General features: G+C 51.4%; 1 protein-coding gene across 1 annotated transcript; it reads left to right on the top strand.

Annotated features, from left to right (window-relative positions):
* Positions 1–34: 34 nt before the first annotated feature.
* Positions 35–20,703, top strand: NARF (nuclear prelamin A recognition factor). The gene is made up of 11 exons (XM_061175322.1): positions 35–218; positions 1,163–1,243; positions 4,256–4,399; positions 6,901–7,033; positions 9,591–9,725; positions 13,610–13,728; positions 14,324–14,453; positions 15,475–15,538; positions 16,477–16,614; positions 16,895–17,052; positions 19,042–20,703. The coding sequence occupies exons 1-11, from the start codon at positions 192–194 to the stop codon at positions 19,281–19,283; spliced, it is 1,371 nt and encodes a 456-aa protein (XP_061031305.1). The 5' UTR covers positions 35–191; the 3' UTR covers positions 19,284–20,703.
* Positions 20,704–22,032: the final 1,329 nt, after the last annotated feature.

The following is a 22,032-nucleotide window of genomic DNA, read 5'->3' as shown; positions in this document are numbered from 1 at the left end:
TCTACGCGCTCCTGTTGGTTCAGGCTTGTGGCTCGCTCGCTCCCGGAGCTTTCATTGGTCGAGCGGAGCGGCGAAGGGTGGGGCCGCGTCGGAGCAAAGACAACAAAGGGTGGCGGGCGGTGGGTGGCGGTGGCCGCGTCTCCCGGTGCTCCGCCAAGGCCGCGCACCCGGACCTGCCAGCCCCGCTCCAGATGAAGTGTGAGCACTGCACGCGGAAGGTGGGCTCCGCGCGCTCGGGCCGGGGCGGGGTCCGGGGCAGGGTCCGGGGCCCGGAGGAGCCTACGCTCGCAGAGCCCGGGGCCTCGGGGGCGTCGGGTGCCTGGCAGCTCCGAGCGCCTCAGCCTCCGCGTTGTCGCTGACAGAACCTCCGGGCGCCGGCCCGCAGCTCCCGTTCTCGGGTGTGGAGGCCGCTGAGGGTGGGTCACCCGCGCGTCTGGTTCCCGCTCCCGTCTCCCGGAGGCGGCGTGACGTCGGGGCGCATGTCTATCCTTTCAAAGTACCTTCGAAGCCAAAAACCACCAGAAAAACCGACCAACCTTTGCTACCAGTCAGGGCACTCACAGCAGACACCATTCTTAGTGTGAATTAGCGATATGGTGATCAACAGTGTTTTTAGGGGGCTTTATGCTACTTAAAAACTTTCGTGCTTACAGTAACGAAAACGATACAGAAGTGCAGGAAGGAAACACGGGCTGGGCCTTCTGCTACCTGGGTAACCACAGTAACTGTGATAGCCTTACCCACTTATTTCTAAGCTGTGATGCACAGGGGGGGTTCTGTTTGTTTTTTTAGAATTGGATCGCATCATAAATGTTATTCCATCACTTGCTCTTTCTTTCATTCAACGTTATACAGGAGATACCTTTTCATAGCATTACACACAACCATAGTTCGTTGTATTCCAAGTATACACATGTCCAGGTAGTCTGGCATTAATTTACCTGTCATGAGAGGCCACATTGCTTCTAGTTTTCATTTGCTGCAAACAATGCAGGTATAAAGGTGTGTATGGGTGTGTTTGTATGTCCACAATTATAAGTGCTTCTATTTCTGTAGAAAAGATTTTTAGACATGCGATGAATTCATCAGCAAGTATGTATGTTTTTTTAAATTCACAGAGTCAGATTAAAAGTTCTTTCATATGTTCCTTTGCCTTTTCAAGGAATGTAGTAAAAAAACAAAAACCGATGACCAAGAGAATGCATCAGTCGATGTACCAAGTCCAGCCCACGAGAATGGAGAGGCAAGTAGATTTTTCAGTTTTGTATCAGCCTGGAGTAAACAGCTGCTGCTGTTTTTCTCCTCTTTGGGGGCTCACATCACCAGGTACATCATTGCTGTAAGAAAGAAAGAAGCAAGAAATGCAGGGGCCAAACGTGCAGGTCAGTCAGTTGGAGGCACACGATCTTCAAGGTAAGTGCACGAAACAGCGTCTCTTCACAGAACACACCAAGCCAAAACATACCATGTTAGGGACAAAGAAAAATGTTGTCCTTGGCTGTTTATTAGAAATAGAACTGTAATGTTTAAACTTCCTTTTTTTTTTTTTTTTCTAGTGAAAAGTTCTATTCTGTAAGATGGGATTTTAGGTAGGTAATTTATAAAATAATTCAGATTTCCTGATTCTGTAAGTTTATTTTTCTAATGGTTTCTTCTCTCAGTTCTTGAGTTTTTTAAGTTTTCCTTAGCTAGTAGTGACAGTTTACAATTACTGGGTACATACCCTGAGCTGGGCGCTAGAGAAAGTGCTTTGTACATGTGATCTCACGTCGTGCTCAGAATGAGCATTTCAAGTATGCCCTACTGTTGTCCCCGTTTTACAGAGAGAAGGATGCGGTACAGGGAGGTTAAGGTTACTTCTTCCCTTAAAAAGTACTGGTACCGGTTTTAGAAATGGAGAATTGGCAACATGGGAGAAGCAAGCAGCAGGTTTCCTCTTTAGTTTAGGAGTCCTAATACAACATTGAGTCAGACAAGCTTCGATCTGGTTCTCTCATGTACCAGTGCTGCTGTGTGCTCTGGTGACTGTACGGCTTAGTGAGCAGCAGGGGACGAGACAAGCATCCAGGGCACTGAGGCAGAAGAGAGGCAGGGAGCACCTGGGGCCCTGCAGCCCCAGAGCACCTGGCCTGGGGCCTCCCACACCCACCCTCTGGCTACATCACCTTGGACAGACATCTAATCCTGGGAGCCCCAGTTTCCTTATCAGTGACATGGGGAGTTGGGTTACTTCTCTCCTAGGGCTGTGGTAGCTGGGAGATAATGTGTGTACATGGCTTAAATGGGCGCCCTGCCAGCACAATGGGCGGACCCCCTGATGGGAAGAGCCAGTCAGGAAAGTGGCTACTGGAGTGGGCCCTGAGGGTGGGGGATGTAGGGATGGGGTGAAAGCTCATCAGGCACAGGGAAGGTGTTAAGGGCAAGGAGACAGATTGGATGCATGTTTTAAGGCAGGTGGCTTAAGCTGACTAGAGTAGGGGAAGAATAGAAGGAAACTACTTGGGAGGCTGAGGGTGGTGAGGCCTGGGTGGGCCAGCCAGAGTGGCAGAAGCAGGAAAGGGGACGCGGCACAGGTAGCTGAGTGCAGTTTGAGCTGCATGGACACTGAGCTTTGCAGGATATCAGTCTGGAGCTTGGGAGGGAGAGAGCTCCCTGGAGGCAGAGATTGGAGAGGTTGAGTAGGGGCCTGACGCTGCTCTGAGAAGTGAGGCTGATTGGAGAGAAGCGCCGATGGATAGGCTTCTGCAGAGAATGCCCATGTTTAAGAGGCAGCAGGAGAAAGAGGAAGGACCGCAACAGGTGGGAAGGAACCAGGCCTGGCCCTTGAAAGCCTGCAGAAGGATGAGGATGACGGGGTGGCGTGTGGCTCGTAGGCCGGGAGGGAGCCCTGCTGCCCGCGGCGGCTCAGAGCGTGGCCCTGGGCACCTCTGCAGGGGCAGTGGAGGCAGAACTCTCAGTGCCGCTCAACAGTACCTATTAGGCACCAGCTGTGTACCAAGCCATGTGCTCCAGACCCTTGGAGCAGCAGCTCTGGCCCCACCTGGGGGCTTGTTAGAAGTGCAAACCCTTGGGTCCTGTCCATACCTCCTGAATGAGCATCTGCAACATAACAAGGTCCCAGAGTGAGCGCTGCACAGTGACACCGGGGCACATGGGGAGGAGGGAGGTGACAGTGTGCACTCCTGTTCAGAGCTGCTGTGGACGGGAGGGCCACACCACCCCCACCCCGAGCCCTCTCTCACCAAATGTTTGAAAGAAGAACCAATGTACAACCATCAGGAGCTGTTGAAATGGCTCTAGTAGGCTTCAGAATATTCATTATTATGAATTTATTTGTTGCAATGGCTCTAATAGGCTTCAGAATATTCATATGTTTATCCACCAAATATTTATTGAGTGCCTTCTGTATACAGGAGATGTCAGAGAACAGAAGAGAATGAGACAAGGTTGCTCCCTCAGAGCTTGCATTTCAGGGAAAAGAGGCAACACATAGATGCCAGGGGGTGCTGTTCTGGCAGGTGTCTGCAAGGGTCTGAGGGGTGAGCCAGGCTCTCAGGAAGCATTTCCCTCAGGGAGACCCAGAGCAGGAAGGGCCAGAGTGGCTAGAGGTGAGAGCTGGGAGGAGTGACGGCGATGAGGGCCTCCAGCAGCGGAGGTGTGGCTTGTGTTCTGATGGACCTCTGCCTAGGGAGGGGGCTGCAGGGAGCAAGTGGGTGCAGGTGTAGCCAGGAGAAGACGAAGCAGCCAAGGGTTATTGTCTTGGCGTCTAAGGGAGCAGAGTCACTGATGTGTGAGTTTGAGCGTCACAGCTCTGTGACGTGAAGGCCCTGTTGCCCACGGGTCAGCAGTGAAATACGTTAGTTCTAAGCCTCTCAGGGAGGCCAGTCTGCGGGCTTCCATGGGAGGCTTCTGTGGGGAGACGTGGGACTGGGCGAGCTCAACAGGGAGTGCAGAGCAGGCCAAGGCAGGAGCCCCCAGTGGCAGCAGGGAGAGGCGTGGGGGCAGGAGAAGCCCAGAAATGTAGCTCTCCTCCTGCCACATTTGACAGTGCTGGCCTGCTCCCCGCATAATGCCATCCGTGGGACCCTGGTACCATGGTGGCTGCAGCACCTGGAGCTCCAGGCCTGGCCTGGATGTCTCAGGAATTCTGCACCAGTTTTCTGTATTATGTTTGTGCTGTTACTTTTTCTAAAGAAGCAAGCATTAAAGAGTTTTTGTTGAAGAATCAGGCCAGAGCATCATCTTTCTTTCGTAGAAAGGAGAATTCCATAAATTGGCTGATGCCAAGATATTTCTGAGTGACTGCCTGGCCTGTGACAGCTGTGTGTCTGCAGAGGAAGGAGTCCAGGTTTCCCAGCAGAACGCCAAGGACTTCTTCCGAGTTCTGAACCTTAACAAGGTACGGCATCCCGGGCGCTCTCTGGCGCCAGAGGTGGGTGGAGGTCAAGGTGAGGCGTGAAGCCTCTGCTGGGGCTTGGGGAGTGCATCTTGGCCCTGGCCCTGTGTTCCTTGCTGTAGTTGACCCTCTCCATAGCCCTGTCAGAACAAAACCGCACCCACAGTCACACTCCCTCATTGATGTGGGCAGCAGCTATGGCCAGCACCACCGATCAGGCTCCCCTGGCTTGGGGGAGGCTTCTGCGTGCTTGGTCATGGGATGGTGCGGCGGCTCAGCTGCTGCCGCTCTGCCTCTGCAGCATTCTCAGAGGCAGAACTTCTGTCCTCACAGGCTCTGCGGCCTGGGGCAGGGCTGTGGTCCTTCAGCTCATCCCTGCAGACCCCCTGTACAGACAGAACTACTCAGTGTCGCTTGTATGCCAGTAGTGACAGGAAGACAGGTGAAGGGGAAAGACAGGAAAGACGGAGGCAGATGAGGCTGTAAAGCACATCTCTGTTCGCCCTCACTCTGGCCTGGGGTGTTTCTGTGCCCTCACAGCTGCTTCCCAGGAAGTGTGTGTACTGGCTCTACACACAGTGCTGGGCGCTTTGGCCCATGTGACAGTGTGGGTACCATGTGAGGCCCAGGTTGCTTTCTAGGTGTACTGACTACAGGTAACAAATTTTATCTTTTCCAGTCTGTTTATATCTTATTTTTTCTTCTGATGGTATTGTCTAGGACCTTTAAATCAACCTGAAATAACAGTAGTGATAAAAATAGTACTAATGTCAGGACTTCCCTGACGGTCCAGTGGTTGAGGCTGCACACTCCCAATGCAGGGATCGCAAGTTCGATCCCTGGTCGGGGAACTAAGATCCCACATGCCACGTGTGGCGTGGCCAATTAAAAAAATAATAATAAAATTAAATTAAAAAAAATAGTACTAATGTCTTGTTTCAGACTTTAGTGGAAATGCTGGTAAAGTTTTACTATTAAATAGATGTTTGCAGAATCTTTTACTATTAAAGAGATGTAGATACTCATACCAATCAGCATTTTGGCTATAGAAAATGGATACCCAAGTCAAACTAGCATAAAAAGGAAATGCTTAGTTATTTCATGAAACTGAAAGCTTAGAAGTGGGAGAGGTTTTTGTTTTGGCTGAGTCAGTCAGGGCTGTCATCATGGAAAAGCAGTTTCTATTTCCCTGCTGCCCTCGGCTCTGGGCTCAGGCTGATCCCCTCTTGGTCATAAATCGGCTCCCTCAGAGGAGGTGATATTTGAATGAGAATGAAGTGAGGAGTGTGCCCTCGCAATTCCCTGGACAGGGTGTCAGACAGAGGGGCAGGAAGTGCCGAGTCTGGCTCCTGAAGCTGGGGACAGACCACCCTCTGCCCTTCCTCCTCCATTAGCATTTGAAACTTGCACCCCCTTGTTCCTGCCTCCAAATTTATATTAGGATGCTGCTGGTCACAAACCACAGAAACCATGCCTGGCTGGCTTGGGCATCATAGGAGTTTGTGAGGGAGCTGGAGGTCGGTGTGTGCCAGCTTGGTGCCCTGATGGATTTGTTGGGTGTGGGCTTCCCAGGCATCACATGAAGGTGAAATCCCATCCAGAGGAGACAGGCAGCCTCAGTGTTGTCTCGCCTGAGCTTCGAGGCAGGGGCATGGGGACAGGACCAGACTGTCCTGTCTGTGACCAGTCCACAGGTAGACTGTGGTGGAAGGTGACCACTGAACACGTCTGTCCAGGTTTCCGCTTTTCCTAATTTGCAGGCAGTGTCTGACCTGAACAGTCTCTGTCATGATAATCCTGCATCTTTTCTCCTCTAATCCCAGGTCAAGGGATCCCACTGCTGACTTTCTAACGCCCGACGTGCTTGCTCATGCTGCTCCCCTGGGTTACATCCTGCGTGTCCGTGATGAGTCAGCACACTTCTAAACTCAATTTGTTCATATTTTTCTAGGGATTTCTTGAACTGCCAGGATCTGGTTTTGGATTCAGGCTGTGATAGCCTGGTTTCACGCTTGTTTCTTTGGTACTTATTAAAGACTTCACAGAAAATGAGGATCATCTACTACTTAAAAATTTGCTAAAATTTGCCACTAAGTGACCTGGGCTTGAGGTCTCTTGGGGACAGACCTCAGGGCCCCATTTTCATGTATTTTCATTGTTATGGGTCATTTCAGTTATTTACAGTCCAATATTGTATGTAACTTTTATTTTTCCTTTAAATTTATCCATTTTCTCCAGATGTTTGCATTTATGTATAATATCGATATGTATTTTTCTGATTTAATATTGTTCTTAAAATTGATAAAATCTCTTGGAATGTCTCATTCTTTTCATTCTCGTTTTTTTTTCCTTTTTCTTTGTGCTTGCCAGTGTCTTGTATATTTTATTAGTTTTTCCATAGGGCATCTATTATATTCTGTTTGTTCTAGACTTTTCATGAAGGTGTCTTACTTTCACTCCCTGTGTAATCACCACATGTCCATGTTCTTCTCTGTTTCTCCTAGAAATGTGATACCTCAAAGCACAAGGTGCTGGCAGTGTCGGTATGTCCTCAGTCTCTGCCTTATTTTGCTGCTAAATTCAGCCTCAGTGTGACTGATGCATCCAGAAGACTCTGTGGCTTCCTCAAAAGTCTTGGTGAGGTGCCTTTTGATATTATTTATAGCAAATAAATTTGATTTAATTTGAATTTATAACTTGAGTTTTTAACTGCCCTTTTAATCTCTAGAGTTCAATTTTCAAGGGCACAAGATAGGTAAGAACTTCCATGAGAGTTTTGTGGAACATAAGAGGACCGTGCCTCTGACCCATGCATGGTAGGCTGGTGTCACTTACCCTCTTGCCATGCAGATGGGTGTTGTGTTACGGCCGGGGCTGGCCCCTCCGGGAACAGCAAATGACCATCTTAGGGCATGTAGCTGGGGACACCTGGGACCCACACTTGCCCAGCAGTGTCGAGTTGCCTGGCTCATAGGGGTTACAGAGAGTGTTTATTTGATGGAGAATCACATCTACAATGATTGGCATCTGGTTTCCCAGGAAGCTCTCTGAAGAGCAGAGCAGGAAGGGAATGGGCTATGTCCTTTGTGTGAAGAATGAAAGGTCAGTACATGAGGACTCAAATGTGAATGAATACTAGAGTAATACTGCCTCAAACAGCGATAAGAATGCTTCTGTCTTGTCTGTCATGTCAGACTAGAACTTCCCCTCCAACCCAGAGTGTCCTACAGGTGGGCTCAGAAGAGGAGAACTTGAGCCATTTGCCAAATAAGAGTTTTCACTGTTCCTCAATGGATTTTTAAAGATGTAAATGCATTGGGATTACTAATAAAATAAGATGACACGTAGACTAAATGTCCTCGCACCGGTCTGCCTGCCTCGCTGCTCCGTGTTGCTTTCCACGCGGAGCTGTTTCTTGGTGCACTGCCTGCCACAACCAAAACTAAGGCTGCAGCTACCAGCGTGGACTCCTTAAGTCATCCTTCATGCTTTTAATCTTAAAAAGCCTAAGTTTAGTTTAGTTTTACCAGAGATCAAAGTTATTAGATGCTCTGTCTTCTCATAGGGAAAGGCCCTATTTTTAGGGGGGGGATTTTTAAAAAATAAATAATTGGGCATTATATGTTAATATTAATAAAGAAAATATATCCACAGTGAAACTGATATTTTTAAGGTAACTCTTTAAGGTGACACAATATTTATAATATTTCTTTTTTTTAATTATTTTTTATAAATTTATTTTTATTTTTGGCTGCATTGGGTCTTCGTTGCTGCGCGCGGTCTTTCTCTGGTTGTGGCGAGCGGGGCTACTCTTCGTTGCAGTGCGTGGGCTTCTCATTGCGGTGGCTTCTCTTGTTGCAGAGCATGGGCTCTAGGAACACGAGCTTCAGTAGTTGTGGCACGTGGGCTCAGTAGTTATGGCTCGTGGGCTCTAGAGTGCAGGCTCAGTAGTTGTGGCGCACGGGCTTCATTGCTTCTCGGCGTGTGGGATCTTCTCGGCCAGGGATCGAACCTGTGTCCCCTGCATTGGCAGGCGGATTCTTAACCACTGCTCTACCAGGGAAGTCCCTATTATATTTCTTTCTAAGAATAACTGGCTGCTTTTAAGGTTTAGACCAGCTGCAGATATTAAAATTATTTGCTTGCTTTATTTTATTGTAATTATTGAAAGCACATTCTTTTGTTTCTTTTGTCTTAGGTTTATTTTCCAATATTAAGAACTTATTTGCAGTAACATGGATGGACTTGGAGGGTATTATGCTAAGTGAATTAAGTCAGACAGAGAAAGACAAATACTGTGTGATATTTCTTATATGTGGAATCCAAAAAAAATATAATAAGCTAGTGAATATAACAAAACAGAAGCAGACTCACAGATATAGAGAACAAACTAGTGGTTACCAGTGAGGAGAGGGAAGGGGGGGAAGGACACTATAAGGGTGGGGGATAAAGAGGTGCAAACTATTAGGTATAAAATAAACTGTAAGGATATATTATACAACACAGGGAATATAGCCAAAAAAAATTGTTTTTTGGCCACGCCACGCGGCTTGCAGGCTCTTAGTTCCCTGACCAGGGATTGAACCCGGGCCATGGCAGTGAGAGTGCTGAGTCCTAACCACTGGACCGCCAGGGAATTCCCTATAGCAATATTTTATAATAACTATAAATGGAGCATAACCTTTAAAATATGTGAACCACTATACCATACACCTGTAACTTATATAATACTGTGTATCAACTATACTTCAGTTTTAAAAAAAGAAAAATATTTATTAAGAAAAAGATAGCTAGTTAAAAATCAACATAATAAAGGTATGCTCAGCCAGTTTACTCATTTTGTTTATTTTAAAGATATCAAAGACCATTACAGACTGGAATTTAATTTAGCCAGTGAATTGGAAGAGAATACTGCTGGTACGTTGTAATATTCCATTAATTTATATATGGAGTACGGTAAGGTGTTTGTGTACATGTAGAGGGGAAAAGAGGAAGCAGGAGAGAGAATATATATGTTTTATTGTGAAAAATGATACGTGCTGTTGTTTGAAAGAGTAAAGGGCATAGTCCCCTACTTCGGCAGCTAGCGATGCTTGTGGAGTCTGCCCTTTCAGTTCGTCGCTGAGACTCCAGACCCTGAGAATAGATCCCACATTCTGTGATGTGGAGCCGAATGCGCCTCTCTTCCCTGCAGGGGTGCATTATGTCTTCGATACAACAATCGCTGCAGATTTCAGCATCCTGGAGAGTCAAAAAGAATTTGTGCATCGATTCCGCCAGCACAATGAGGAAGAGCCCACGTTACCCATGCTGACCTCTGCCTGTCCTGGTGAGCACAGGGCCTGCGGCTGGGCCTCTGGGTGCCTGAAGCACCTTTTCACATCGGTCTGCGTTTGGGGGCAGGCCTAGGCAGTGGATGAGGTCAGGTGTTAGTGGGTCTTGGGGAGGAGTTTGAGCCTTGAGTAGTTTTACATCGACCAACATATTTATTAAAAGTATGACATATTTCAAATGTCCAAACAATTATAGGTAATATGAACACCCATGTATCTTTTGCCAGCTTAAATAGAAATTACATAATAAAAAATATTTCTTTACATTAATACTAGATTCCATCCTGGAGCACTTTTTAAACCAGTCTTTAATTAGTTTTATTATATAGAGCTTGGTGCCTGAGGTAGAGAAATTTTATCACAGGTTTTTTAATTCTGGAAAAATAGAAAGTTTTGGAATAAGAAAATGTTTAAAGATGATGCATAAGGGAAGGGAGGAAGTGCTGTACTGGTAAGTGACATTTAGTGAAAAAATTATTTCTAAATAAATCAGGTCTGTGAGAGCCCCGTTATGGTCTACATAATCTTAGGTTTTTGTTCACGTTTCTATTCTCAGTTTATCCCTCCTCCCCCACCATGGTTCCAAATTTTTCTAGCATTTTACATGTCACCCATCAATTGTTAGGATTACGATTTAATAAAGTTGAATGTTGACATTAATGGTTGCTTAGAATTTGGAAATACTTTCCACCCACTCGTAAAACCATGGAAAGGAAATTTGCCATCTGTCCAAGAGGCCCATGGGTTGATTCATTAACTGAGCGATGTTGTTCAGCGGCCCACAGGCCGGTGAGAGGTGATCAGCATCAGGTGAGGCTTATTTCCGGTGTGTAGGTTGTCCTCCTGGAAAGGTGACCCCCCCACGTGGATGCTCCCAGCTCTCCAGGCGTGTCAGGCAGTTTCTGTATCCAGAGTCTACGTATAAACTGACTCTGAATGCACACTTTGCTGGACTGTGGTGTCCACTTCTGCGTTTACGTCCTTGTAGGTGTTTTTGCAGCTGCTTAGGAGTAGATATGCACAGCTGAGGTCTCGGGGAACCACCTGGCTCTCCAAGGGCACTGCAGAGGTGCCCCTGCCCCTGGGATCCCAGCACCGGATCCTTGTGGGGCCCTCACTCGATGCCACACAGCCAGTCACTGTGGCTCATTCCCACCCATCCAAGGAAGAGGCAGTATAAAATGACCCGAGCTCGGCACGTGCCCCCAGGGCAGTGGTTCCAGACTTCCCATTCCACGTTCCTATCAGCAGGATCACAGGAATTCCTGTGCTGTCCTGACACCAAACCTTCAGATAGCGATGGATTCCTTATGTGGGAGGCCCTGTTGGGATGGAGCCTGGGACAGAAGCCTCCACTCCTGGCAGGAACTAGCCCTGCTGACCTGGGTAGTAAGCAGGTGATTGATTCCTGCAGAAAGCAATGAGCCCTCTGTCCTTGGAGTGAGCGCAGCGCTGGTGGATACCTGGGCTGTCTGCTGTTGCTGCAGACCAGCCATTCCCACTCCTCCAGCTTGGTGTTTGCTGCATTTGGTGGTCTCCTTGAGCTGCTCAGGGCTGTTTACTCGTGGGTTTGGAGCTTCTCCGAGTTTTTTCCTAGATAATGATGCATTTTCCTTCGGGAGCTCTTCGTAGCTAAGCCAGTCAAAACTGTAACTGTTGTTCAGGTTTATGCCACCTCTCAAATTCAGGGAGATGAGGTGAGATCTGGTTCGGACCTAACCCTTTTCTAGAATTTGGTGCTGACGTTTTGCTTCCCTATGACAACTTAGGGAAATTAAAACAATACCAAGTCGGATGATTTGACCTGGCGTGCAGAATCAAGCTATAGGTGGTCCTGGACTGACTCGCCAGGCTTCTGCACGCAGGGTCCCTATGTCCCGGTCGTGCTTCCTCAGACTGGAGGGCAGCACATCCAGGCCGGGATAGGGACAACTGGGCAGGCCCTTGCTGCCCACAAGCCGATGGAGCACCACCTTGCCAATGCACCTTTGCCCACTGGGGGTGGGTGGGAGAGGGGGTATTGAGCTGCTCAGTTCTGGACATGCTCATGGGTCTTGGGCTTTGTGATATCCCGCCAAGCGCACTCATTGAGCTGAAGTGTGGGAAGTAATCTCTCCAACCCAGCAGAGTGTCTGGAGAGCGGGAACCTTGTGCCAGGCACTTCTCTGAGCAGGTTCCCTTTCTGCCTTCAGAGAGGGTCACTGAGAAGAGGTGGGTAGTCTGACAGGGTGGGATTTGGGTGCCCTATCCACACCCATGCTGCCACCAATTGGGCCAGCGGGGCTTACCAAGCCCCACGCCAGTGCTGGTAGCAAGTTCTGATCAGGGGTGCCCGTGAGAAAGTGCTAGCCTGTCTGGTCTCCTATGCCAGGTGCTGCGGACCCTGTGACCTGGTTCCTCCTCCTCATTCCTGTTTGGTCCTCTTCCCCACCCTGGCCAGGAGGTTCTCCGGGGCCCTGGCTCCTACCGCCTGGTGTTCTGCCTGATCTTTTGCGAGGCCTTCACAGCACATAGCACGCTCGCCCGCAGCATGGAGCTGGGGTCTGCCTGAAAGCCGAGTCTGCAGGTGCGGGCACTGACGCTGAGACCAGGGTGCACAGGAGCCTTACAAAGCCAGACCTGTGGTGGGAGTGGCCTTGGGCCCGCAAACGCTCAATGACCTTTGATAGTGTTTCTTTTTTCTTTTTACTTATTTATTTATTGGCCGCGCCGTGCAGGTTGTGGGATCCTAGTTCCCCAACTAGGGATTGAACCTGGGGCCCTGGCAGTGAAAGCGCTAAATACTAACCACTGGACCACCAGGGAATTCCCTAGTTTTTCTTTTTTAATGTGAACCATTCCATGTACACGTGCAGAGGCTGGGAACGAGGGGAGCCATCCTCCAGCAGCATTTCTCTTAGGGGCTTCTGCTGGTGACCATGGACATTTCCTGAGTATGCTCAGGCCTGCAAGCAGGTGATGGCTGTGGTTTGAGTTTGTTCAGATGGATTGGCTGGTGCTTGCTGTTCCTCCTTCCGGGAGTGGGCATGGGGAGGTGGCTGCCCCAGGGTTCTGGTGGGCAGCTTGTCTCCAGGCTTCCTCGCCCCCCGCTCCCCCCCGACACCCCTTTCATGGTGCTGTGGTGTGCACACCAGTCTGCAGGATCAGCAGTGTCACCGGACGCTCTCCCCACCAGGTCGTGCCCAGCGGGAGAAGGGAGCAGGCTGTTGCTCCTGCAGGTTGAGCTGCTGGCTGTGTGGTCCGCTGACCTTTCTGACCTGCAGTCCACCCCGGAATCTGTGGCAGCGGTGGTGCACTCACAAGGCATTGTGGGAGTCAGCGACTCAGGGGAAATGCTAAGGACCATGCTGGGCATGCCATGGGCACGCTGCAGGTTGCGCTGCTTATTGTGCATTGCTTGGGGAGTGTGGGTTTCTCATATTTCATTGTCCTAAAAGTGGGCAATTACTGGGCTGTTAATTTCCAATAGGTGAGTGAAGCTGGGTGGGCCTGGTGGCCATTGGCTCCTGTCTGAGCTGTGGCCACCCATCCTGGCTATGAGAACAACTTTGCAGCTGGCAAGGTGGAGCTGGAACCAAGCCGCCCAGGACACCACCTCGTAGCTGCTCCTCCAAGTTTGTTCTCAATTTGGGGAGACCTGCTACCCCAGCTCTTACCTTCCTCTTGCTCTGTTCTGTCTGGTCTGGGGCCGAGGGAGGCGCGCATTCCCGGCACCCTCCAGTTTTGTGGCAAACGCACCTGGGATTCCCGTGGCCGAGCCGCTGAGGAGAGGCGGCCTGGTCAGAGGGAGCCTGTCACGCACTCCTGAAAGAAGACGTGTCCTGCTCTACTCCGGGTGAGGCAGCCACGAGGAGCTGACACGGGGCCCTTCCCTCCTCAGGCTGGGTCCGATATGCTGAGCGGGTGCTAGGTCACCCTGTCACCCCCCACCTCTGCACTGCCAAGTCTCCCCAGCAGATTATGGGATCCCTGGTGAAGGACTACTTTGCCAGACGGCAGGTAAGCCGGCCTCTTCCTGAAGGGCAGCATGCAGGTCAGGCGACGAGCTTCCATGTGAGGACAGGTGCTGATGGGAACTGAGGGCAAGCGAGGGAGGGCAGGGGAGGTTCCACCGGGCATGCACGGTGGTCTCAGCCCCAGGCTCTGCTGATTGAGGGGGCATCCAGACACCTGGTCACTCAGCTTCCAGCTTCTGGCATTGCCACCAATTCCTGCTCAGTCGGGGGCATGGAGAGGGGCGGCCTGGTCTCTTGGGAAGCATCTGGAAAGTCTGCGGGGAAAATGGCTGGGTGTTCATTTACAGCCCAGCAGCGGCTTGTTGTCACGATGTTTGGTCACCATGTGCATAGTTCAGGGGAAACAGGCCAGCTTCTGGCTTCTCCCTGTGAGTGTCCAGGCAGCAGGTCTTGAGCGAGGTGGCGCCGTGGGTGGGCTTGGGGGTGCTGCGGCTCAGGAACTTGGTCTGTGGGAGCCGGGGCTTGGACCCCGAGAAAGCACCAGGCCTGCTCCCTTGCGGCATGTTCTGGCTCCAGTGCGTTAAGCTGCCCCCTCCCTTCTGCACGGCCCCCAACGTGGATTTGCTTTTCCTGCACAGAACCTGTCCCCAGACAAGATTTTCCATGTCATCGTGGCCCCTTGCTATGACAAGAAGCTGGAGGCCCTTCAGGAAGACGTTCTCACGGCCTCGAGGGGTTCCCGGGGCACTGACTGCGTGCTAACCTCAGGTGAGGGTAGGGACTCGGGAAAGGCAGTAGGGGGAGGCCAGCCCCGCGGCCGGTGCGTGTCCACGGTGAGGGCCTGACACCCAACCACACTGGGGACACGGAAGCTTCCTCCTTCAGAGCAAAGCAGAAAGCACATGTGTGACCGGGGACATTGCTGGGGGACTCCTCGTGGAGGCCCTGCCCCTGGATTTGTGCAGAGAGGCCGCAGCACCTTCTCAGTGTTGGGATGGGGGTGATTCCCTGGAATCCTCAAGAGCCATTCAGAATGCTGCCATCAGTTGAGGGGTAGATTAAGTCTTTGCTGAAGCCCAGGTGGGTGTACTTTAAATGGCCTTGAAAACAGGTCCCTACGGCATGGAGGCAGAGTGGCTGGCTCTCTGGCAACCTCCGAGGACAGTGGGTCCCCTGACCAGAAACTCACTCCCCACGTGGAAGCCCATGGAAAGGTCCCCACCGCACAGGCTCCTATGGCGGTGACGGGGGTGAGTGGGGTGGGAGAGCCTCAGCCACAGCCCTCTGCTCACCTTAGATGATGGGTTTTCCTAAGAAGCACACTCGGGCATCTTTTCTTTGAATACAGTAGATTTTTACTCTTTTTCACAGATGTTCAGTCTTCTCACACACACCTGACACCACAGCAGTTGGTTCAGGATACACCCTTAGTGTTAAGGGTTTCTTCAGGATCCCTTGTGCAAAGGGAGATACAAAAGTGGTCCTGATTTTCGATCGGTCTTGTTGCAGATAACTGTCATCCTATCCACATGAAAGCTTTCCACTCAGGAAACAAAAACACCGGGAGACGTTTGTAGAAGCCCCCGTTTCAGGGCAGAAGGAGGAATTAGACTCTTCCCTGGCATTTCATCAGTGTTACTTTGCATCTGTTGCCTGTGACAGGCGTGATGACCAAGGTCATTGTAACCTAGAATGTCCTCTGGGGGAAGGAGGTGACACCGGGAGAAGCTCCTGAGGAAATGTGGGCCATGTCCTGTCACGGCATCTTACGTCGCTTCTTTGTCTGTAGGTGAAATCACTCAGATGATGGAACAAAGTGACCTCTCGGTGAGAGACGCTGCTCTGGACACTCTGTAAGTGGCTTTGCAGGGAGGGGCACCCTTGCACCTTGGGGGCCTCCTGTGTGACCTTGTGACCTCTGCCAGGCGCATGTCCCAAGGCCTCCCTCCTTTACAGTGAGGCCATGTGCCACACTGAGGCATGGGTGTGGTGAGGCCCCTGGCCTGGGGGGCCACTCCCTTTGTTGCCCCACTGCGTACGACCCTTGGCTCTGAATAGAGCACGCGCAGCACCATGGAGTGGACACCGTTCACCTGGTGGTCTGACGTGGACACCAGCACCCCCCACTCCTGAACTTCACATGTTCCTGACGTTACACCTGGACCTACTGGGGGATGGGGGGGCACCTCCAGACACAGAGTGGCTCCCTCAGGTCCGTTTGCCCAAGAGCAGCAGACTGGGTTTCTGCCATCAGTGGTGACCCCAACCACTGGCCGCACTCCTGCTGCATCCTGTTCCCCAGAGTGCACACAGACTGCAAGAGCACGCGGGGGCCACAGGGCACACACGGGCTGCGCAGCAGATCCTCCCGGCAGTGATGTCAGGCCCACGTGTGGCCCTGGTGTGGAAGGCGGACCGTAAGCATAGGATGTAGGCGACTGGTGTGCCTGTGGCCAGAGCCCATGCTTGGGCCCAGGCTGACCCAGAGGCCTCGTCCTGGCCAGGCACAGATGGTGTGCCCTCTCAAGTGGCCCTCAGATGCCTAGTTCTCGTGCCCCGAGTTGTGAGGTTCTAAGGGTCATACCTTACCACACATGCAGCCAGAGGAAAGGAGTCATTCGGGCAGTGGTGGGCACGCCTGCACCTGCAGGCTTCACGTCAGCCAGTGAAACCCAACACAGATGAGGTTTTTGCCCAAAGTCTAAATACTTGTAAAGGTTTTCGCGACCTTGGATCATAAAACTTAGGGAGTTGGATTTAACTCTTGCTGTCACTTTTCCTGCCTGGTGAGGTTTGGAGACGTGAAGGAAGAGGAGGTTAGGCGCCATGACGGAGCCAGCTCCGACGGATACCTGGCGCACATCTTCAGACACGCGGCCAAGGAGCTGTTCAACGAGGACGTGGGGGAGGTCACCTACCGCGCCCTGAGGTGCGTGGGGCTGGGGTGGCCCCTGTCTGTCTGTCTGTGTGGTCAGCGCTGCCTGTCAGGTGTAAATTCTATAAATAGGACCCCCGCCCCCCAAAGCCAGCTGCAGGTCCGGGAGGGAGGTCCTATTTATAGAATTTACACCAGTATAGATCGAAAGGCCTTTTATGTGTTATTCACAGACTTTTAAATTTTGCTGACACTCCAAACTTAGATTGGAAATAATCCTCAAACCACAGAGGAAGGACCCTACAGATCAAAGTCTGTGTTGTTGATTTTATAGGAACAGAGACTTCCAGGAGGTCACCCTCGAGAAGAGCGGGGAGGTTCTCTTGCGCTTTGCTGCTGCTTATGGCTTTCGAAACATCCAGAACGTGGTCCTAAAGCTGAAGAAGGGCAAGTTCCCGTACCACTTTGTGGAGGTCCTCGCCTGTGCCGGGGGTAAGACTCAGGGGCCCAGGCTGAGCTGGGCACCTCCGAGCCCCGTAGGAAACGGGCCCTATTGGCCACCCCCAGCCTCACTCAGCTCCAAGGGCTTTGTGGGAGTGTGGATGCTGCCCTGGTGGTTGTGGCATGATGGTCCCTCTCCTTCCCTCACACCCACATATTGGAAAGTGCAGGCTGGGAGATGTCACCTTGGAAAACCTCTTGGGGACATGGTCCCAGAGAAGAGTTGCTTGGCTGGCACCAGCTGAGAGCCGGCTCGTGTGGCAACTGGTGTCGAGAACACTGAGACTGCCCGGTAGCTTGCATGGCCCCTACCTCCTCCAGCCAGGTTTGTCAGTGAGTGATGGGAGAGACCCGTGTGATGGATGGAGGCCCATGAGAGGGGGTAGGGGTCCCGCAAAAGGACCTGCTGGTGGAGTCGGGCAGGAGGGGAGCGTGCGGCCCTGACCCTGACCCTGACCCTATGGCCCATCAGGCCCCTTGGTGGTGATAGAGCCAACTCAGAGAGGGGGTCAGGGATGTCTGTGCCATTCTGGGGTGGGGGGTGCCCACAAGATATGCAAGTGGAAATACCTGGGGGGGTGGGGCGGATCCAGGTGCGAGACAGGCTCAGGGAGAGGAGGCCCCAGTGCGGGTGGCTGAGGGCAGAGAGGCGAGCGCTGGCCATGGGGGTGGGCAGCCTTGGAGACCTCGCTCCAGGGACCAGGACACAGAGGGCAGATCCCATGGTCCAAACGCAGGAGTGGACAGGAGATGATGAGGAGGCAGCGGGGGAGCTATGGGCTTGAGGGGTCCACGCAGGCCCTCCAGGAGAGGCACCCCATACCTGCATGCCGATCAGGGTAGAGGCTCAGCAGGACTCACTTGTGCCCTGTAGTTAGAGCATCAGCTGGGGGAGCAGGAGCCGGGATCTGAGGAGAGAGAAGCAGGCCTCTGGGGAAGTGAGACATGAGGTGCAGAGGGCAGCTGTTGGGTGCAGCCAAGGGATAAGTGGAGGGAGGTTTGGAAATTTGCTGCAGGTTCTTTTATTTTTATTTTCATGTTTTTATTTATTTATTTATTTATTTGGCTGTGCCGTGTCTTAGTTGCGGCATGCAGGATCTTTGTTGCTGCGTGTGGGATCTTTTAGTTGCGGCATGCTGGATCTTTAGTTGCAGGCATGTGGGATCTTTGGTTGTGGCATGCAAACTCTTAGTTGTGGCATGTGGGATCTAGTTCCCTGACCAGGGATCAAACCCAGGCCCCCTGCGTTGGGAGCATGGAGTCTTAACCACTGGACCACCAGGGAAGTCCCACTGCAAGTTCTCTTAAATGAATTTTTATCTTACAAGTCACGACATCATCTAACACGTTTGAAAATGAGTAGCACCAATACGTAGGAAGCATGTTCTTTATTCAGGCCGAGGTGTTAGGGTGTTGGGCTCCTTTCTGGGCTCATGGGTCTTCATCCACCGTCCCCTTCCCCTGTGCAGCCCAGATGTGGATGCACACGCTAAAGCACTATGCAGACACCAGTGATTTAGCTGTTCATTAATAATTTCTGTGCTCTCCTGGTTTTGAAAAATTTCAAGAGAAACTGGAAATCCAGATTTGCATACATAGCCACTCAGTTCTAAAAGGTTGGCAAGTTATTTCGGCTTTAGGTAAAAACATTTCATGGGTAATGTAAATAGAGAATAGGAAGCACCAGGGACTGTGAGCCTGTGACCGGGGTCTTGGGGCCCAAGGTCCAGCTCCAGGCTCTGGCCACGAGACACTGCACACTGCTGTCATTCCTCTCCTCTTCCAGAACCATCTTCACTTTAAGATGAAAGGTGGGGGACTTCCCTGGTGGTCCAGCAGTTAAGACTCCGTGCTTCCACTGCTGGGGGCGAGGGTTCGATCCCTGGCCAGGGAACTAAGATCCCACATGCCATGTAGTGCGGCCAAAAAAAAAAAAAAAAGGTGAAAGGAGGGAAAGAGTAAGCTCCCTTTGTTTTTCAGGATGCCTTAACGGCAGAGGCCAAGCCCAGACCGAGGATGGGTGCGTGGACAAGGCCCTGCTGCAGAAGATGAAAGGCATCTACACTGACATCCCCGTGCGGCTCCCGGAGACGAGTGCCCATGTGCAGGAGCTGTACCAGGAGTGGCTGGATGGCACCGACTCCCCCCGAGTCCAGGAAGCCCTGCATACCGCATACCAGGGGCCAGGGCATCCTGCTAACAGCCGAGACATCAAGTGGTGAAGGTCGAGGAGGCTGGGAGGCAGGCCTGTCAGCTGCCTGAGGATGGAGGAGCTGCCACGTGTGGGTATCAGAGACACTGGAAGAAAACAGCTCAGCTTTTCTCTTACTACTTTGGTTTTTCAAAATTCTCTGCTACCCCCATTTGTCAGCAGCCCCCTCCCTCAGTTCGATGAGGTGCTATCTTCGTAATATGTATGTGATTGGAATATTTTAATGTGAGAGAAGGGTGCCCCAATTTGAGTTTCCTTTAAGACTGAAAAATTCCAAAGAACAAGAATGGAGACAGAGTACTGTCTTCTGGGCTTAATAAAAATCCAGAAAGTGTCCTGTGAACAGCTAAGACCCCAGAAGTTCTGATTCACATGCCTCAGAGAGATTTGATGTGGAAATGACAGGAAGCGGGCAGGCTGTGGGGGTCTATGGTCTATGGTCAATAAGTTGGCTGTTATTTTTACCCACTTATTTTATTCATAAAAATGTTTTTGCCAGAATGTGAATAAACTGCATCCTTTAGGAATCAGGGGGCTCATAAATATGAATCTGGATTTTCAGCTTTTCTTCAGAAAAAGTTCTGGCAACAGTGGGCCGCGTTCCTCACTGCTGTGGTGTCGAGTGCAGTAACAGCCGCCTCCTGGGACCAGACCCTCTAACTGTGGGCCCTGCAGGCTCTGGCAACTTACGTCCCAAACTCATGCTTTCACATTCAGTCTTTAAGTGAACTCACCTCGAGGCAGAAGGAGGCCTGCGAAAGGTGACAGGTGTTACAGATGGAAGGACAGAGAGGCAGCTGCCCTGCTCAGGCCAGGCTGTGTGGTCGGCAGTCAGCCTCCTCCATCCTTCCCTGGGTGGGGTCAGGCAGGTGACGGCCCTTCTGACCCTGAACTTGGGTGAGGCAGCTTCCTGATGGTCCAGCCTCTCCTCGTTCTCCTCCCCGGCGTCCTTTCCACACACCGTGGGCCTGGCTCGTCCACAGAGCTCGGTGAAGCCTCCGTGGCTCCTGACGGGACTCCCCCACCTGGCATGTAGTGCTCATGTGAGCTCGCCTTAAAGAAAGGTGGAAGAGAGCAGTTTACCCACAAACAGAAAGGGCTAGCAAAGAATTGGAAATTATGGAATCATGGAACTCCATGTCAGGGCTCATCCTGTGAAAGACATCTGTGGATAGGCCTCCAGTTGGTTGTTCAAAGCACTTGAATTTTGTTATCATGGGTGGTGACGTTCTTCTTGGATCCCTCAGTGCTGTAAAGCCTGAGCTGGTAGATTTCCTTCATCTACTCTATGTTGTATTGTACCTGTATACCTATCTGGGTTGACAACTGGATATAATGTGTGAAATTGTATATTTTTTGCTTTCAACCTATATACAATTGGGTTTCTATCCTCTACAGTAACTGATTATGGAATAAACACTTGAAAAGTGTCTGAGTGTGGAGAGTGCGTGAACCAGATGCTGACTTCCCAGCCAGGCGCCTGTGTGTGCCCTCCCTCACCAGCCCCACCCAGGCAACTCCCTCGTGCTTTGGGAGCCAGCACCAGCCTGGAGCAGGGGAGCATCTTTGCCCGAAGCCCTCCGCGGGCCAGGGATGCCAGGAGTCGGGTGGGGCTGCTCTTCTTGCTTCAAAAGCCACCTCTTCCAGCTACAACAAAAACACCCCTGAGCCAGGGCCCAGGCTGGGGGACTGGGCGTTCACACATGCGGTGTCAGGTCCTACCCGCAGCTGACCTTTGGTTACGGCCGCATGAGAGGAAAGTGGAATGAGGATTGGTTTTCCTTCATTATAACTCAAGTGATATGAGCAGTCACAGTGAGGGGTGGCGCCACGATCGGGCTGGGGTGGTGTGCAGGGGGTGTCTGCTAGTGAGCAGTGCTATCCTGGCATGAGGAGGGGAACAGAGTAGGTCCAGATTCGTGTCACACCCAGCAGCTGCCCTACAGGAGTGCTGTTGTCTGAGTCCTGGTGCCACTGATACCTCCAGTGGCCCGTGATCATGTCCTGTAGGTGTGTGTATGTCGGTCATCCTGGTGAATAACTGTTCTCCAGTGCCCTTGCTCTGGACCATGTCCGAGCCCAGATTTCTCAATTCTGTTTCCTCCAGGCCTGTCAGCGTGGTCCAGTTCCAGCCAGTGTAGATACTGGTGCTTCCTCCTCAGCTTTGCTGGAGTAAGGATTGGAGTTCATGCACTGCCCACACATCAGTTTGATGCTGGCCTAGGGTGTAAGGCAAGGGCACTGCCTGTTACAGGCTCTTAAGTTCTGCCACTGACTTAAAGGTGTTCTGTGGCCTCACCTGCTGGCCCAAAGCTGAGCAACAGAAGCTTCTGGACACACCGCCTGCAGTGAGACCTCAGGTCTTCACACAGTCCAATCAAACGCAGGTGAGGGGTGTCTCACCTGGTGAGGGGACTGCGGCTCAGGCAGGCAGCTCACTTGCCTGAGGCCACCTGGCCATCAAACGTGAGCTCCCACCTTGGGCCCAACCTTGGTACTTAGATGCCATCTCCTTCCACACAGGCGTTGGCCTTGCTCCTGATCAGCAACAGCAGACATAGCATTCATCTAAAGCAAATGAACCCTCAACTCTGATGTTCTGGGAAGCAGGGAGCATGGTCTCATGTTTGGACAGAGACTGGCCCCTGAACTTTCTGAGTAAGGATAAGCCATGTGTTCTGGGGTTTTTTTGTTTTTGGTTTTTTGAGTCATAGATGTAGTGTACTGGATAAGAGACCCGTGGCACTAGTCTTTCTAAG

Source organism: Eubalaena glacialis, chromosome 19 (genome assembly GCF_028564815.1).
Source record: "Eubalaena glacialis isolate mEubGla1 chromosome 19, mEubGla1.1.hap2.+ XY, whole genome shotgun sequence".
NCBI classification, from domain to species: domain Eukaryota; kingdom Metazoa; phylum Chordata; class Mammalia; order Artiodactyla; family Balaenidae; genus Eubalaena; species Eubalaena glacialis.
This window is presented reverse-complemented; position numbering and strand designations above follow the sequence as displayed.

Excerpts from the sequence above, each read along its gene's own strand:
- NARF (XM_061175322.1), top strand. The coding sequence starts at position 192 with ATGAAGTGTGAGCACTGCACGCGGAAG. Across the intron at positions 1,244-4,255 it reads CAGCCCACGAGAATGGAGAG|AAAGGAGAATTCCATAAATT; the intron begins GCAAGTAGATTT and ends TTTCTTTCGTAG. Across the intron at positions 14,454-15,474 it reads TGACTGCGTGCTAACCTCAG|GTGAAATCACTCAGATGATG; the intron begins GTGAGGGTAGGG and ends CTTTGTCTGTAG.